The 17,481-nt window shown below is 40.5% G+C and overlaps 1 protein-coding gene across 1 annotated transcript in view; it reads right to left on the minus strand.

Annotated features, from left to right (window-relative positions):
- The window catches only part of PHLPP1 (PH domain and leucine rich repeat protein phosphatase 1), a 224,731-nt gene that overhangs the window by 26,006 nt on the left and 181,244 nt on the right, over nt 1-17,481 (minus strand). Inside the window, exons 10-12 of the mRNA XM_077810741.1 lie at nt 13,984-14,139; nt 7,207-7,407; nt 5,817-5,979 (exon numbers count right to left, since the gene is read on the minus strand). Coding sequence (XP_077666867.1) covers nt 5,817-5,979; nt 7,207-7,407; nt 13,984-14,139 — 520 coding nt within the window. The remainder of the gene's footprint in view (nt 1-5,816; nt 5,980-7,206; nt 7,408-13,983; nt 14,140-17,481) is intronic.

The following is a 17,481-nucleotide window of genomic DNA, read 5'->3' on the forward strand; positions in this document are numbered from 1 at the left end:
GCCCTGGATCAGGGAGCCTGTGTCTGCTGTGCTCTCAATGCCCCCATTGAATATTTTTAATTCAGAATTCCAGAAGCATAAGTGAAAATTGTTTCCATTATCTACATTACCTTTCTTCTGCAACTGGTATATCACAAAGCACAAAACCCACATGTTTCATGATACAGTATTTGAAATTCAGTGTCTAACCATCCCAAAAAGATGAAGAATTAAACATGAAAACAGAATACAATTACTTTTACCTCAGGCCATATATAGTTACGTGATATATTTAAAAGTTATTTTAATGCCACCACCATTATTTCATTCTTATAGCTTAAACAAAAAGAAAAGGAGTACTTGTGGCACCTTAGAGACTAACCAATTTATTTGAGCATGAGCTTTCGTGAGCTACAGCTCACTTCATCAGATGCATACCGTGGAAACTACAGCAGACTTTATATATACACAGAGAATATGAAACAGTACCTCCTCCCACCCCACTGTCCTGCTGGTAATAGCTTATCTAAAGTAATCGTCAGGTTAGGCCATTTCCAGCACAAATCCAGGTTTTCTCACCCTCCACCCCCCCACACAAATTCACTCTCCTGCTGGTGATAGCCCATCCAAAGTGACAACTCTTTACACAATGTGCATGATAATGAAGTTAGGCCATTTCCTGCACAAATCTAGGTTCTCTCACTCCCTCACCCCCCTCCAAAAACCCACCCCCATACACACACAGACTCACTCTCCTGCTGGTAATAGCTCGTCCAAACTGACCACTCTCCAAGTTTAAATCCAAGTTAAACCAGAACATCTGGGGGGGGGGGGGGGGGGGAGGAAAAAACAAGAGGAAATAGGCTACCTTGCGTAATGACTTAGCCACTCCCAGTCTCTATTTAAGCCTAAATTAATAGTATCCAATTTGCAAATGAATTCCAATTCAGCAGTTTCTCGCTGGAGTCTGGATTTGAAGTTTTTTTGTTTTAAGATAGCGACCTTCATGTCTGTGATTGCGTGACCAGAGAGATTGAAGTGTTCTCCGACTGGTTTATGAATGTTATAATTCTTGACATCTGATTTGTGTCCATTTATTCTTTTACGTAGAGACTGTCCAGTTTGACCAATGTACATGGCAGAGGGGCATTGCTGGCACATGATGGCATAAATCACATTGGTGGATGTGCAGGTGAACGAGCCTCTGATAGTGTGGCTGATGTTGTTAGGCCCTGTGATGGTGTCCCCTGAATAGATGTGGGCACAATTGGCAACGGGCTTTGTTGCAAGGATAAGTTCCTGGGTTAGTGGTTCTGTTGTGTGGTATGTAAACTGCTGAATTGGAATTCATTTGCAAATTGGATACTATTAATTTAGGCTTAAATAGAGACTGGGAGTGGCTAAGTCATTACGCAAGGTAGCCTATTTCCTCTTGTTTTTTCCTCCCTCCCCCCAGATGTTCTGGTTTAACTTGGATTTAAACTTGGAGAGTGGTCAGTTTGGACGAGCTATTACCAGCAGGAGAGTGAGTCTGTGTGTGTATGGGGGTGGGTTTTTGGAGGGGGGTGAGGGAGTGAGAGAACCTGGATTTGTGCAGGAAATGGCCTAACTTCATTATCATGCACATTGTGTAAAGAGTTGTCACTTTGGATGGGCTATCACCAGCAGGAGAGTGAATTTGTGTGGGGGGGTGGAGGGTGAGAAAACCTGGATTTGTGCTGGAAATGGCCTAACCTGACGATTACTTTAGATAAGCTATTACCAGCAGGACAGTGGGGTGGGAGGAGGTATTGTTTCATATTCTCTGTGTATATATAAAGTCTGCTGCAGTTTCCACGGTATGCATCTGATGAAGTGAGCTGTAGCTCACGAAAGCTCATGCTCAAATAAATTGGTTAGTCTCTAAGGTGCCACAAGTACTCCTTTTCTTTTTGCGAATACAGACTAACACGGCTGTTACTCTGAAACATAACTTAAACAATTACTGATATAACATGGTATATATATGCACACTATTCATCCTAGTATATGGACGCTCACACTGTGCCTCTCATACAATGAGACTTTATATAAAAAGATTTAGGGATTAGATTAAACGAAACATGCCCTCAGACAAGTTATAAATTTCGGCCTGGTCTACACTGCCACTTTGCAGTGCTGAAACTTTCTCGCTCAGAGGTGTGAAAAAACACCCCCTTGAGCGACGCATGTTTCAGGGCTGTAAAGTGGAAGCGTAGACAGTGCACCAGCACTGGGAGAGCTCCCCTCATGGGGTGGTCTTTTCACAGCGCTGGGAGACCTCTCTCCCAGCATCGGTGCTGCAACTATGGCAGCCCTTTAATATTGGTAGTGAAGACATACCTTTAATTAGGTACTTAGTTAGGTACTTTTCAGAGGCGCTGAATTATTGACAGTCCTGAAGATTGAATTTCCTATACAGCCAAGGAACAGATAAAGCAATCAGCAGCAGTTCAAGCTCCAAACAGATGGTTCCTCCCCATGAGAATTGAGGTTCATCTTTTAAGGTCCAGAAAATTTGTTATGGGCACTTTGGCCTCCAAGCTTTTCAAGTCTAAAGCTTCTCTGCTCAGAGTGTTAGCTAGGTTAGTAGTTATGTGAACACCTGTTTATTGGAACTGGACTGAGACCACCAAGTTCTTTACACCTGGGTAAAACAGGCTAAGTACCAACTGGGTATTTTCTGTACATTAAAGAAAAAGCCCAAGAGCAGTATTTCCTCCTATCTTTTGCTGTATATTCTAATAAAGCGTTTCTGAAACTGAGAGGACAATTTTCAGATAAGAATGGCTTTCTTGTCTATTTTAATATGAGGCCTAAGCAACTCCTGACAAAATGAAAAACAAATCCTTAACCTGTTTTCTCTGAGGATGCCTCAAAAGAATTTTGAAGACTGACTATTCCATAGGGCTTTCTGCTATTGCCGACTATGAGCGGAAACACAAGAAAAGCTATTTGCTTCCCATCAGCATGTTTACATTATTCTTTGAAAAAAAAAAAAAAAAAGCACAAGTGTATAGGTTTTGTCAAAAATGTTTCCCACGGAAAGTCTGCCCCTCTCCACCCCAACCCTTCCTTTAATTAAAAGATCAATTAATTTTAAATGGCATTCAATTTCCTCTGGCTATTGTTCCAAAGAGGGAGGAGTATCCCAAATCCACAACTTTGTTTTACATATCCTGGCTAAAACCAGCCTAAGCATCTCATCCTTAGATGTGCTCATGCTCAAGCAGCAGCTTAGTAACTGTTTCGAGTGACCAGATTTATTGAAAAATTTAGACTGTTCTCAGAACTATATTATTCCACAAGCCAAAAAAACCCTCCAAACAGCTGGAGTAGTATAGTAAGCATTTTGGTCCAACAACAGTAACCTGCTCTCCACCTTGTTTACGTCTCAAGATAAATACAGTTAACCTGCTCTGTGTTATGATGGCACGTGTGTTTTATATAGGGCTGTCAAATGATTAAAAAAATTAATCACAATTAATCACAGTTTTAATCGCACTGTTAATAGAATACTGTTTATTTAAATATTTTTGGATGTTTTCTACATTTCCAAATATATTGATTTCAATCACAACACAGAATAAAAAGTGTACAGTGCTTACTTTATATTATTTTTATTACAAATATTTGCACTGTAAAAAACAAATCATATTTTTCAATTCAGCTAATACAAGTACTGTAGTGCAATCTCTATTGTGAAAATGCAACTTACATATTGAATTTTTTTTTTTTTATTAATAACACGTAACTGCACTCAAATATAAAATAATGTAAAATGGGGTCTCAAACTCCCGGCCATCTGCGGCCCAAGAACCTCCCCAATGTGGCTGGCAAGGCTTCAGCAATTTCAGGGCCAGGTCTCACCCTTGGCCCTGCCTGCCACCCCCGGGCACTTTCCCTCCCCCCTCCCCATCCCCCGGGCGGTTTACAATGGTCCGAGGCCCCACTCACCACCGGCAGCGCAGCGGAGCTAAGCAGCTTCTGCCTGCTCACTCCATGTGTCTGCCGGCCCTGTGGCCCCAGGGCAGGGCTGTGCCTCCACGTCCTGCCCCCGCTCCGAGCGCCCCTGCGGCCAATGGGAAGCTACGGGGGTGATGCCTGGGGGCAGCAGCACATGGAGGCCCCCCCGCCCATCCCGCCTTGGAGCCCCAGGTAAGCGCTGCACCCCCAGGTAAGCCTGCACCCCATTCCCCTACCCCAGACCTCCTCCCGCACCCAAACTCCCTCCCAGAGCCTTAGGCAGGTGGGGGGTGGAGCTTGGGGGAGGCGGAGTTTTGGGCAGCTGGTTCCGGGTGGCATGAGTGGCATTATTAGCCCGCTGGGAGGATTTGAGGACTGGCACTGTCCTTAAGATAAATTGAGTTTGAGACCCCAGATGTAAAACTTATTTACCTTGCAATGCTGGCTACAAAAGTGCCATGTGAATGCCTGTTCTCACTTTCAGGAGACATTGTAAATAAACAGCAGGCAGCATTATCTCCCATAATCGTAAACAAATTGTATGTCTTACTGATTGGCTGAAGTAGGACCGAGTGAACTTGTAGGCTGTAAGTTTTACATTGTTTTGTTTTTGAGTTACGTAACAAAAACCCTACATTTGAACGTTGCACTTTCATGATAAAGAGCTTGCACTACAGTACTTGTATTAGTGAACTGAAAAACTTTATTTTTACAGTGCAAATATTTGCAATCAAAACAATATAAAGTGAGCACAGTACACTTTGTATTCTGTGTTGTAACTGAAATCAATATATTTGAAAACGTAGAAAAATATGCAAAAATATTTATAATAAATTTCAACTGGCATTCTATTATTAACTAACAGTGCAATTAAAACTGTGATAATTCAATTAAAAAATAATCACGATTAAATTTGTTTTGAGTTAATCGCTTGAGTTAACAGTGATTGACAGCCCTAGTTATACCTTAGATGTTTTCTACTTGGACAATTAGCATATGACCCTGTTAGAGTTCTGTGTTATGGCCTGGAAAAAAGACAAAATTTTAGTTTACATGAGGCAAGCAATTGTTTCCTGAACATGTTCAGTTGTTGCATGCCTGCAAAGATAGAATCTCTTAAGGAAAATTCAGGTTTGTATTATTTTTGAGCAACACAACATTTTTAAAGAGCTATGTGCTTTTGAGCTGCAATTTGCGAAATATTACTGAGACTGTTGATTGCAAAATAATTTGCCAGATCTTTCCTCTTCTGGAATACTATCACTACCCCTTAGGTCTTGCCTGCTCTATTGCTTTTAAAGGTATTTTTAAACCAGTTAGTGATATGGCTGGCTCTAAATATTGTTAGTTTCCATACATGGTTAGCTGTCATGGTTACAAGTATAGACTCATCACATATACAGCCTGGTTACAGGAAGACAGTTAATACTTATTTTGCAGAGAAGATAGGACACGCTGAAAGTGCTTGGTTAGCAGGTCCTTTCTTCTTGCCCTGTGGAGCAGCCCATTCCAAAGTGAATTCCTCATGTCCTCTGGCACGGTGTCCTACCAGGCAGTAACAGTTGTCCATATTTCCACAGAACGTAAAAATCTCCGTAGGAGTTACTCAGCACAATGGATTTGGGATTCACATACACGACTAGTACATGTGTGCTGTGACAAACTTATAAAGACACAACTCGGCCTTGTTACAAACACACTGTACGATGGACTGTGTAGATGGGGGGTCTCATTCTTGAGGCATTTTATTCACGCTATTTCTAGCATCTAGAACCCTTTCAAAACTTGTGTGGGTTTTTTTTTTTTTTAAACATTTTTTTTTTTTTTTTTTTTATAATGCATCCATTCCATACCTTTATTTCAACAAGTTGCATGACTTCTGGGAAGACTTCAATGCAGTTGGAGTGAGCAATCACAGTATGCATACGTCTACAGTTCATAATGGTTGTTGGAATGGCTTTCAATTTGTTCCCACTGATATCAATTTCTTCCAATTCCTCAAGCTTGGCCATTTTACTATGAAAAGAAAGAAGGGAGATTAAGGAATTTTTTTTTAATATGTATTCTTATTTTTTAATTTTAAGCTTAGCAGTGTTTTGGATTTTTTTTAATTGTAGGCCCATACTGTTGTAAGAGATCACTGTGTGCCATCTCTCCTATCATGTCACGTCAGCAAGGTTACATCACAAGGTCTCACTTGTTCTATTTTGTCGTTAATTTCTTAATTTAAAAATTTCTGGTGTTTATTTCTATTTTTTGTTCGTTTCTCTTTTAGAATTAGTTTTTTTCTTTTCCTACTCTATGCTCTTTCCTTACCTTTCCCCTGGCATCCTGCTTCAATTCCCTCTCACAGAATACTTGCTAAATTCCCCTCATTCTGTTGTTCTCTGCAGAGCAACACGTATTCTCACTTCCCCTCCCATGTGTTACTCCCTTGAAAGCAGTGTGCTAGGAAGGAGTGGCATGTAGTGCCCTGGTACCGATGGGAGGAGGGAGAGAATTTGAAGGAAAGGGTGTGATGGGGCACCAGTGTCAGTAGCCTGGCTGTGTGAAATGTCATATCAGGACAGATATGATATACCTTCTGAAATCGGTGGCATCCCCAGCCTTACACTTGGCTTGTCCACACTTAAGAGACATTCTGGATCAAGGTAGGTTGTGAATTTAAGTGCAATAGATAATCCCAAATAGCTCTCCATGCAGACACTAATTCCACGATCAGAGTGTTTTTTTCTGTTTTAGCTTAATACATTTAGAAAATGCACTAATCTAATCTGGAAAAAGGCACTCTTATTCCGAAATAAGCCTTCACATGATGTGCTATTCTGGAATAACTATTGTGGTCAATTTTGCCATGTAGATAAGACCTTGGTATGTGTGTGGAAAGCGACCAAGTTACGTTAACTATGTGGGAAACAGCTTCCCGATTTCCATAATGTGGCTGCGACAGGAGAGTGCACTGATTTTCCTTAGTTGAGAAAAGCACACAATCTCTAAAGATAAATGCACAAAACAACACACAAAGTGTCTTCGTTCCTGTGTACAACATGACAGCATGTAGTTATACACATTCAAGTGGCAATGGACAAACCCACCATTGTACAGGCAATGCGCACATGCAGTTAAAAAACAAATGCAACACTCCAATTTGTGAGCAAAACCTTGCTATGAAAATATACTCTGCATTTTCCACTTAAGACTGCTTTCTAATAAAGAGACAAGCAGCACTAAGAAGTTACTTACCTCGCAGGAAAGCTCTGTAACCGATTGTAAGCCATATGCAGGATCTTCAGGTGTGGATGGCCTGTTAACAAGGGCACACATTTATCTGTGAGGTGGTTATTGGTCAAATAAAGTTCCTGTAAGATGCTGTTGGTCTCTTCAGAAAGGGTGGCCGGAGGAAGTGTTTCCAGTTTGTTGGCAGAAGCATTCAAGTTTCTCAAGCTGCAAAACAAGATTGTACATGTAGTTAAGAGTTACTGTATTGTTCATCCGTCTTCATTTATAAACCCCCCCACCACCAGAGGTTTACAGAATGTTACATTCAGAAGCAGAAAATTGCTGGAAGTAGTCAGAAGACAGTTAAATGATTTTACATGTATAAAACTAAATAATGTAAATGGAAATTTAAAGTAGTGAGAGACTTTGTTTACTTGGAGGTGGCATGGATAAAAAAAAGCATTTTCTAGTACTCACTGGACCATAGATGGCATTTCTAATGTACAGTATGAAATGCACTATGGAACCATCTGTTTACGATGGAAAAGTTGGTTATACAAACATGCAAGGTAACTAATAAAGATATACCTGGCAATAAGGGCTGGGTGGCTTAGGAGTTGAAACTTTTCACTTCTACATCATTGTTTAAAATCTGACAGATACTAATAGTGACAAGAAGAGGTTACTATTATATATTTGTTTGGTTGCCTATGTATCTAGTTCTTGATGGATGGATACATCTTACCCCCAGACCAGGCCCCCTCAATGCTCATAGCCAAGTAGTTGGCTTTCTTAAATTCTTTCTGCAGTCCTAGATGAGAGGCCAAGCACTGAATAAGCAGGAAAATTGAGTCCTTCTCCCTCCCTCAAAAAAGCTTTTGCAGCCCTGGGACGAAATACAATTGACACTGGTGTGGAGAAGGTTGCACTGCCTGTGCTATACCTATACAGAGCAGTAGACAAGGAACTCTCATTTGTTTAAATCATGTTAGTGCTAGATTGATACATACAGCAGTCTCAGGGATATCTTGCAAATAGATATAATTCTTATTGGAAAAATATCTTAATGCCACATACATTTTACAAGAGAAATGGAAGAACTTTTATCCCACTATTTCCTTCGCAAGGAGACTGCCTTCAGGAACACACTTTGCTGAAGAATGAGGGGGAGGGGAGTGAGCATGCAAATATACAGTGTCCAGTCTCTTGAGATTAAACTGTACGGTTTTCAGCAACTAATGAAAAATGACAGCTGCAACAGTCAAAGTTATTTTCAAGAAACAGAAGATCAACCAGGTTAATTTGGTAGACAAGAAAGCAGGTCAGTACCCATAAAACAAGGGAACAGAGCACATTTAAAATATAAAGTATTTGTGTCTGACTGAAGAAGCAATACTGCCTGATTTATTTCATGAGGAAGGTATGAAATACTGATAAATCTTTCTCTAGTCATCCAACTACATGGGGATTCACACCAAACATTGAGGTTTATTAATGAATGAAACTGCTTTCCAAGAGAAGTCAGAGCTGCAACCTGTTGAACATTCTCCACAGAAAATAAGGGTTTACACACTACAAAAAAGTCACACAGAATGCTGAGGGATTAAAAATTCTTTCCATTAAAACAAGAAACCTCCAGGAGCTCTGAAGAACTGAAACTAGGTTAACTAGTTTACACAGATTCCAGAGGAGTCCACTAACGCAGAAAAACGCAGCTTAAATCAACAGTCTCATTTGTTATTCACAGGAGCTGTATGACTTGATGGAAGAAGATTGTAATTGCAAGGTTTTTTATTTTTTGTTTTTTTTAAACAAATCTCCCCCCTGGCCCCACTCTCGACTTCATCCTTTAGCAAACAAAAATACACTGTCTCTTCCAAAATGGATTACAAAGCATAAGCGTACTGAACCAAACAAATTACTTTACTAAATCAAAAGAATGCACACCTAATGCTAAAATATATGAGAAGTTACTGTAATAACTTACATTGGCAACAGCATTCTTTTAGTCTTCTCTTTTGTCCACTATATTTTATCAGGTCTGATCAAATAAATTCTCAAATGAAAGGTGCTCTAAGTGATTTAACAACATTTACAGAGGAACTAAACATTCCTGCAACCACCCTCACTGAATGGTCGGTTTTGAAAATGGTTTAGGGCCTTACCACTGAGCAACCACCTACTTCCTGTGCTGCACTACTACAGTTGCAATCAGTAGAGCTACTCAAGCTTGATCCCTTTGGAAGAGAGGTCTGGCAGTACAGCTTTCTTGTGGAAGGGGTCTCAGCCCTCCACCTGGGTCCAAAACTGCTCTGGTGACTTTCAAAACACAATGCCAGGCACACACATTTGCAGGGCCTGCAGGAGAGGGTGGGGTTTCATGGGGATTGGACTTGTGCTGCGGAGAGGAGTAGTGCTTTCTTGGGGACCAAGTTCTGCTGGCTTAAAGGGATAACCTGCTATTTTACTTTACTTCTTGTGATTTGCAACAGGGACACTTCGAGCTTTGCATAGGTATGTCTATTGCTGCATGAATCCAAACAAAGTAACTATACAGAAACCCTAAAGCAGAGAGGCTAAGCTATTTGCACGCAGCAATTCTAAGGCAGTAGAGCTGGTCAAAACTGGAATTTCTGTTCCATGGAAAATTCTGACATTTTAAAATTTACACTGCCCAGGGATTCCACAGCCTGGGCTCCTCTATGCCAAGCAGAATTCTGGCACAGTCCTTCCCTACAGCTCAAGATTGGGATCCTCAAATCTACGCTCATTTGTTCTATCCGCCTTTCCTTTCCTTAATATAACAGGTTTGGTTTGTTTGTTTTTTTTTAAACCCAAGTGTATATAGTTACAGTTTCCATGTTTGTGGTTAGGATATCAGATCCTACGTTTTTCATTCCCCCTCCCCCCATCTATAACTTAGATCATCACTGCTCATTAACATTCCTCTTTAGAAGCTGTCATTCCAAACTGATACTGGTTTTTGGGACACTGAAGGATTCATGAAAATGAATACTCTGCCAGCAATTCTCAACCACATACCCATATATAAAAGGACAATATTCTCAGAGCAGAGGGCTTAATGAATGGATGGTTTGGAATAACATAAACCATTAACTCTAAACTAGTTGTATATAAAATAAGTTGATGAGCATCCGCAGATAAATTTCCATCATGCTGATTTAACTTACTGGGCCTACCCAAGGCTATGGCTACACTAGACAGCATGCAGCTGTGCCACTATAAGCTCTCTAGAGTAGCCACCCTAAGCCAACAGGGAAGAGCTTTCCCATCAACTTAATCAATCCACCCCCAGTGAGAGGTGGTAGCTATGTCTATAGGAGAAGCTCTCCCCACCAACATTGCGCTGTCCACACTGGCGCTTAGGTCGGTGTAACTTATGTCACTCAGTGGGGGGGCTTATTCACACCCCTTAGCAACATAAGCTATTACTGATGTAAGTGGCAGTGTAGACATAGCCTGAATCATTATAATTCATCCTCAAACCTCCAGGTGGGTTTGGCACTGCCGGCTAGGACGTTAAATTTGTTTCATGTTCCATCAGTGCCCTCTGAGGCCACAGTGCTGGGAATTTACTTAGATACAAGCACTGCCATCTTTCCAGTGCCTGTATTCAAAAACCATTCCATGTGCCTGCAGATATCCCACTCATATCACTATCAGATGGAACCAGAATGTCAAGCATGAAAGCCTAGTCCAAACTTAATTGCTTTTCCTTCGCTCTGCCCACACACACCAACCACACCACAAGCACACGAAAAAGTACATCATCAACATAAGAACTTGATTGCACAACCCTCAGACATACCAGAATACAATAGCGAGGAAATATGAATTAACAACAGTTACAGAGATAAAAAAGAAAACTTAAGTCACTGGCAGACACACAGGAATTCTGTAGCTTTGACAAAGTGCTAAGTTTCCTCTGGTGTAATAAACATTCAGCTCTGGTTGAAACAAGTCACCTTCAGTTGTACAGCGTATTAAGCTGATACCCTTGATAAAGGGTTACTTATTTTTTTCAACTACAATTCTTTCAGTTCATGTTTTTAAAAACATGAAGTAAAAAGACATTTTCCAGACAAGACCCACGTTCACACTCTCCAAGTCTGAGGCCTAATCCACACTGGCCTTTTTCTCAACTGTCACTGCTGCACTAGTAGATCAGCCAAAGTGTCGTTTTTACTATTGCCTCATCTATACCTTTTCTGATTAGGGTTAGATCAGTGGTTCTCAAACTAGGGGTGACACTTGTTCAGGGAAAGCCCGGTTTGTTTACCTGCCGCGTCTGCAGGTTCGGCCGATCGCGGCTCCCACTGGCTGCGGTTCGCCGCTCCAGGCCAATGGGGGCTGCGGGAAGCTGCACGGGCCAAGGGATGTGCTGGCCACTCTTCCTGCAGCCCCCATTGGTCTGGAGTGGCAAACCGCAGACAGCGGGAGCCGCGATCGGCCAAACCTGCAGACACGGCAGGTAAACAAACCGGCCCGGCCCACCAGGGGCTTTCCCTGAACAAGCGGGGCCCCTAGTTTGAGAACCACTGTGTTGGATGACGTGGTAACAATTTACACCCAGGATAGGTCTACATAAATAATCCAACCAACAGTGGAGCTGTGAAGGTGTTAAGAAAAATTCTAGAGTAGACAATGTATCTCCTGGAACAATACTTGACATCACTAGTATCTAAAGGAGATCTCCTTTACAATGCATTGGGATGTCTAGGTAGCAGAGGGAAAAAACAGAACCTTGAGTGGACCTAAAGTTGATGTTAGCACGCAAGGGAAGAGAACATTTGGAATCTGTCATTTACATCTTACTTTAAATGCTGAATTTTCTTCTGATTCTTTATTTCAGTCAAATGTTTTTATGGTACTTAATGTTTTTGCAGTTGATTTTAAGATGTGCATGTTATGGTACAATCTCCACCTGCAGCTTCTCTATCTTGCCACAAACAGATGGTAAATCTAATTCAGAAAAGGTTTACCTCCCCACCCCCCATTTCAGAGATGTGAGTAGCTTTCTGAAACTTCTATTTCTTTTTTTGCTCTCCAGGCTTGACTGAGTAGATTTTCTTTCTTTTAAAAAAATCTTGAGTAGAAATGTATATTCCTGTTTGGGGAGGGTGCAGGACATTAGATTTTTTTTTTTTTAAACAAAATGAGTCTATTTTTGTGTGCACTTATGAACATGTTTGCAGGAGCAGGCTCTATGTTCATGCAATGTTATGGTTGAGATTTTATATGTACAAAAGACAGGAAGTCCAAAGTTGTCACCCTGCATCAGCAACTATAAATCTGTCCTTTTGCACACAAAATATAGGCAATATTTTTCTTTACTATACAGGCTGTTAAATTTACTGCAAGAAGTTACAGTTGTTGTGGTAGCCATATTGTTATGTTTCCTAACTTGTTAATTGCGTGTTTGGTGGCTGCAAAATTCCAACCATAATATCAAACAACTCATTCGAATAAACTGGCCGAGCAAACCTGGCATGTACATAGCGCTGAATATGGAGGGCATACTGCAATAATCAAACTTTTAAAATCAAAACCCCATTTCACGCTCCCAGCACAAGCACATTTGAAAGATTCCTTAAAACCATGAAGAATGAAGTTTTATGCTTGGGCAACCTGAACTGAAGAAACCTTTCCTAATGAAAATTAACCTTTTGGCATTACAAATTTTAGTCTAAAGGATAGTTTTCCCCACAGCAAATTACTTAAGTTTGGAATTTATATGCAAACCGCCTCCCCAACCAAACGTGTAGCATTATAACCCTCACATAATGAGCCCTTAAAAAAGAAGATATAACACTGCCTTCATAAAAGATTTATAACAAAATAAGGGCATCCATCTGACTGACATACTACCAATCTTTTGGTGATAAGCCTTGTCTAAATAATGACAGTGAGATTAACAGCTCGGTTTCCCACCCAAGGAGAGCCAGTAGCTGTGCATTCTGTTGTCAGTTTAAAAAACAAACTAAACAGTCTTGTATGGCAAGTCACACGCAGCACTGATGTCACCAGTAAGCCTATGACCATTGTTGATGCATGAAGGTACGAGAAATATAAAAAGCTAAGCAAGGTAGTCCCATCAAAGGCCTCTAGAACCTGCCTCACTCAGATGCTACAAATATGTTTTTAAAATACTTCTTCATGCCACTAGACCATATACAAATTAAAGTACATTTTGAAATGTGTGTCTTTAGATTCAGGAACAAAATTACAAAGACTCCAAGGCATGTGAAGCTGCAGTACAGAAATAAAAGGGGAGGGTGGGGGGGGGAGAATCAAATCAAGTGATGCCACCAACTAAATTAGTGAAACACTGAAAGGCAGGAAAATTTTAGAAGCAGGACCAGAAGAAACCACTGTCAGTTATTTTGACAATCTTATGTGGCAGGTTTTATTTTGTCTGAAAAGAAACAATAAATTTTGGCTTTTGATTCACAAAGAAGCTTCCACACTCTAGGTTAAAATGTTTATTTAAAAATGGCTGCTAATGGGTCTGGGAACATATAGCAAAAAATGGCATGCATGTTACTTTGTAGCTAGATTTCAAAATGTAGGGGTACCGTGGGAGCTTAGTGACAGAAAAAATAAGCATGAGAGCATAAAACCAGAATTAAAAAAATTACTTCTGTTTTAGTGGGTTGGACAGGACATCTGTTCTTAGAACAGAAGGCTCACAGCTTTCAATTTAAGGGACCCTCAAATTACCCTTTCAACTAAGAAATAAAATGAATCAGGTTTGTCAAAAAAGATATTTTTTTTATTTACCTGTCAGCTTTCAGAAGAAGGTTCGATGGGAGCTCCAGGAGCTGGTTGTGTTGCACATCCAGGACTTCTAGTTGCGTTCGTTCAAACCTCTCTGGTAGCCTTCCTAATCGGTTATGTCCTGCCAGCAGCTTACGCAAACTGTTAGTGCAAAACAACCTTTAAAAAAAATAAAATGTCAAAAATCAGTAATTCTAAATTAGATAAGGACACACTGAGAACTACTACTTTATAGGGGACCCAAAGCTTGTTTCAAAAAGTGGTTTATAAACAACTGATTAGCAGAAGAGTGGTTTTAATAATACCTGAGACCTTACAATGTCTTCCCACACCCCACCAACCTCTCAGAAAAGGGATGAGTGTTGATAGATTTGGGGGAGGAGGGGAAGGGACAAGGAAGGGTTATCGGATCACTCCACAGGCTATTCCTAGAGAGAGGATGTCACTGGTGAAGTGGGTAATTACCAACAGTGACTTCAGAAAGCTGCACCTGTGGGATCTCTCCAGATAATGAAGGATTAAAAAAAGTGAGAGAAACACCAACCACCCTGAAAAAGTAGCAGTAGCAGCACTGTGCTGACTCATAATCCACTGTGCTGCCCCTCCTGCTTCCATTTTTCTTTTTGTTAATACCAGACTAACATAAAGCCTCCTTTCCAGTTCTACAGGGAATGAAATTTAACTAATCCGCTTTTCTATCTTGAGCTTTTACAAGCTGCGGATGGCCCAAAGTTCCCCTCACTGCTTCTTTTTGGGCTTGGGGTGAGAATAAAAGGTTTGTTGTGGTCAACTGTAAGTCAAAACCACTAACTGTTCCTACAAAAATGGTTACAGGAATTTAGATATTGGGCCTAAAAAGCCTGATAACACAAACTGATCAAGTTTCAATTTTAAACAGGAAAACTAAATCAAAAGAAAAAAAAGATTATTCTTCATCTGCCACCTGTCTTGTAGTCCAGTGACTATACAGTTTAATCAAAAGATGACTGAGCCCCTTTTTGACCTTGCTTTCAAGCAAAGACTCACATATTACTCAGCATTAGTGTAAACCTTCCTCCCCCTCTTCACAAGAGACCCATAAACTCGCAAAGAATCCTGCCTTCCCTCCCACCCCAATGCATCAACTATTATTATGCAGTGCCATTGTAGGTCATTGGGCAAGTGTGCCAAAGTAATCAATTAAGTATGCTGGCTTTTTCCTTGACAGATGCAGTCAGACACTACAAGTGAGCACCAGTATCAACAGTTCAGGAGAATGATGGCTTGCATTATGTAATTATGAATACAAATCAATGTCACCACTTTCTCTAGCCAAGACAACTCAGCAATAGGGGTAAGTATCTCTGAAATATATTGTTGAACCCATTTATTTTAGTAGTTTTGTTTTGCTTCAACTCTCAATTTTGTTCAAAAATGCCTCTTATAAGAGAAAAAGAATTATGGAATTTTCCTTCTATTTTTTGTTTCTCATAGGCATGGTCAATGTTGTCAACATAAAATGTTTTAGCTAAAATGTAGTAACTAAATCTGGCCAACAAAACAGAACGTAGCAAATGTGAAAAAAAATTGGAAACAGTTTCTGTCCCAAATCAGGACGGAATATCAAAAGCTTAAAGTTTTCTGTGGAAGCTAAATTGAAAAGAAATATAATCAATTTTGGGAGAACCAAAGTGGAATTTTTTGGCTTGCTCCTTGAGCCACCTGATTACCCAAGTTTCAGAGTAGCAACCCAGCATGTTAGGGAGATGCGGGAACATTGAGACTCCAGTTCTTTGTAAACTCTGCTCCATCTTGACTGTAATCTCCGCAGCTTGAAGGACTATATCTCAGTTATAAAAGGTAAGTGCAACTACAATCTGCTGCAGCTTATTCAAACTGGGTGCAACCCCCAGGCTCCCAGCAAATCACTACTCTAGCTCTTTATTCATCAAAGTATGGTATTAAACTTCCTCCAAACAGTGAGCTCTTCATCCACTTAGCATGTCCTGGCACTTCTGTACAATATGGAAACAAATCAACCAGGTTTCCTTTGAGAGTGGGATGGAGTAAGGGGGCAGAAGGGAATGCTCTGAAGACCATATTTATACCTAAGTGCCAGAGGATTTTGTTGATACTGATGATAAACATTTGGGAATGGATATCAAAGCTTGAATCCAGGCCCAAACTTGCCTGAAGGTCAGGGATGTTCAGAGCCAATGTTTTGGGGTGGGCACATCAATAAGCATAATATCACTAAGTTACCTAAGCATATGCTATCAGGAAGAGCTACCGAGGTTTAAGACATGTTCTGTCATTTAATCGGAAGATGGGAGAAGATGCATGCTGATTGTACCTTGGAGCCATTAGTTTCAGCCAATCATTCATCTCCAGAGATGCCCTATGTATGCCTTGATAGTTTTTGCTGTTCTAAAATACAAGTGAAAGGCAACTGGACATATTTTTCTTATGAGTAATGCAGTTTCAATTGATGTGAACAAAGCATTTCTAGAGAATTAACAGTATGTACGTTAGCCTGCTAGGTTGCTCAAGTCATTTTCTCACATTTCTTTCAGCCTATATTTCTAAATTCTGCCTTTACTTTCTATTTCTAATGCAAAGTCCTTGGTTCACACCAGAGTTCTCACCTGGACTAAAATAACCTCCTCTCTGGCTTCCCTAACACTCTTCTTTGCCATGTAATCAACACAGCACCAAAAATCTTCCTTTCCCATGTCTCATCCCTTTGAGTTGTTACAATGGCTCTTTTTCCATAAGAAGTTTGAACTTATCCTCACTTTTATGGATATGCCCCTCATCCCTTCACCCATTCTTCTCACCACATGACTGCTGCCTGTGTCTTCTCCCACGCTCACCATGTCTTTTTCCATGCTGCTCCCTATGCCAGGTATGACAACCCTCTTCCTATGAGCCACACGTTTTCACTCTAATTCCTCCTCAAAACCCACTTTTCACTTTGATTTCCAAACTGACCTCCACTCATGTGTCAGCTAATTCCCGTTGTCTCAAGGTGCTATTTACAAAAGATATGAAAATATTAAGATCCTTCTTCTCTTCGCTATAATTTATATTTGTCTGTTAAGCTAACTCTTGGGGGGCAGGGCCCATCTTTTTACCTGAGAATACTGCTGACTATCCAACAACTTACTGTACAAACCTAGAAAAGTCCCAGCCCTTTGTTTCAACTATTTGCTGAGTCTTGTCAAATAGGTGGGAAATGTCCTTAAGGGCAGGGATTGCTCTATGTTTCTACTTTGCACCATGGAGCCTTATTTGGGGCTTCTAGGGGAACAGAATTAAGTTGTAATTTCTGAATCTATAAAGCATCATTCAAAGTTATGGTTGTAAATATTTAATAAGGTTTCCTCTCTGAATAGCTGCATAGACAGCTTTAGAACTTCTTTCTGGAATTCAAAGACATTGTTCTCTGCATGAAAATAAAGAAGAAAGGCTGTGCTGAAGCTTATGGCATGACGACAATCCCATGAGGTAAAAATAAAATCA

The sequence above is a fragment of the Eretmochelys imbricata genome, chromosome 2, assembly GCF_965152235.1.
Source record: "Eretmochelys imbricata isolate rEreImb1 chromosome 2, rEreImb1.hap1, whole genome shotgun sequence".
Taxonomy (NCBI): Eukaryota; Metazoa; Chordata; order Testudines; family Cheloniidae; genus Eretmochelys; species Eretmochelys imbricata.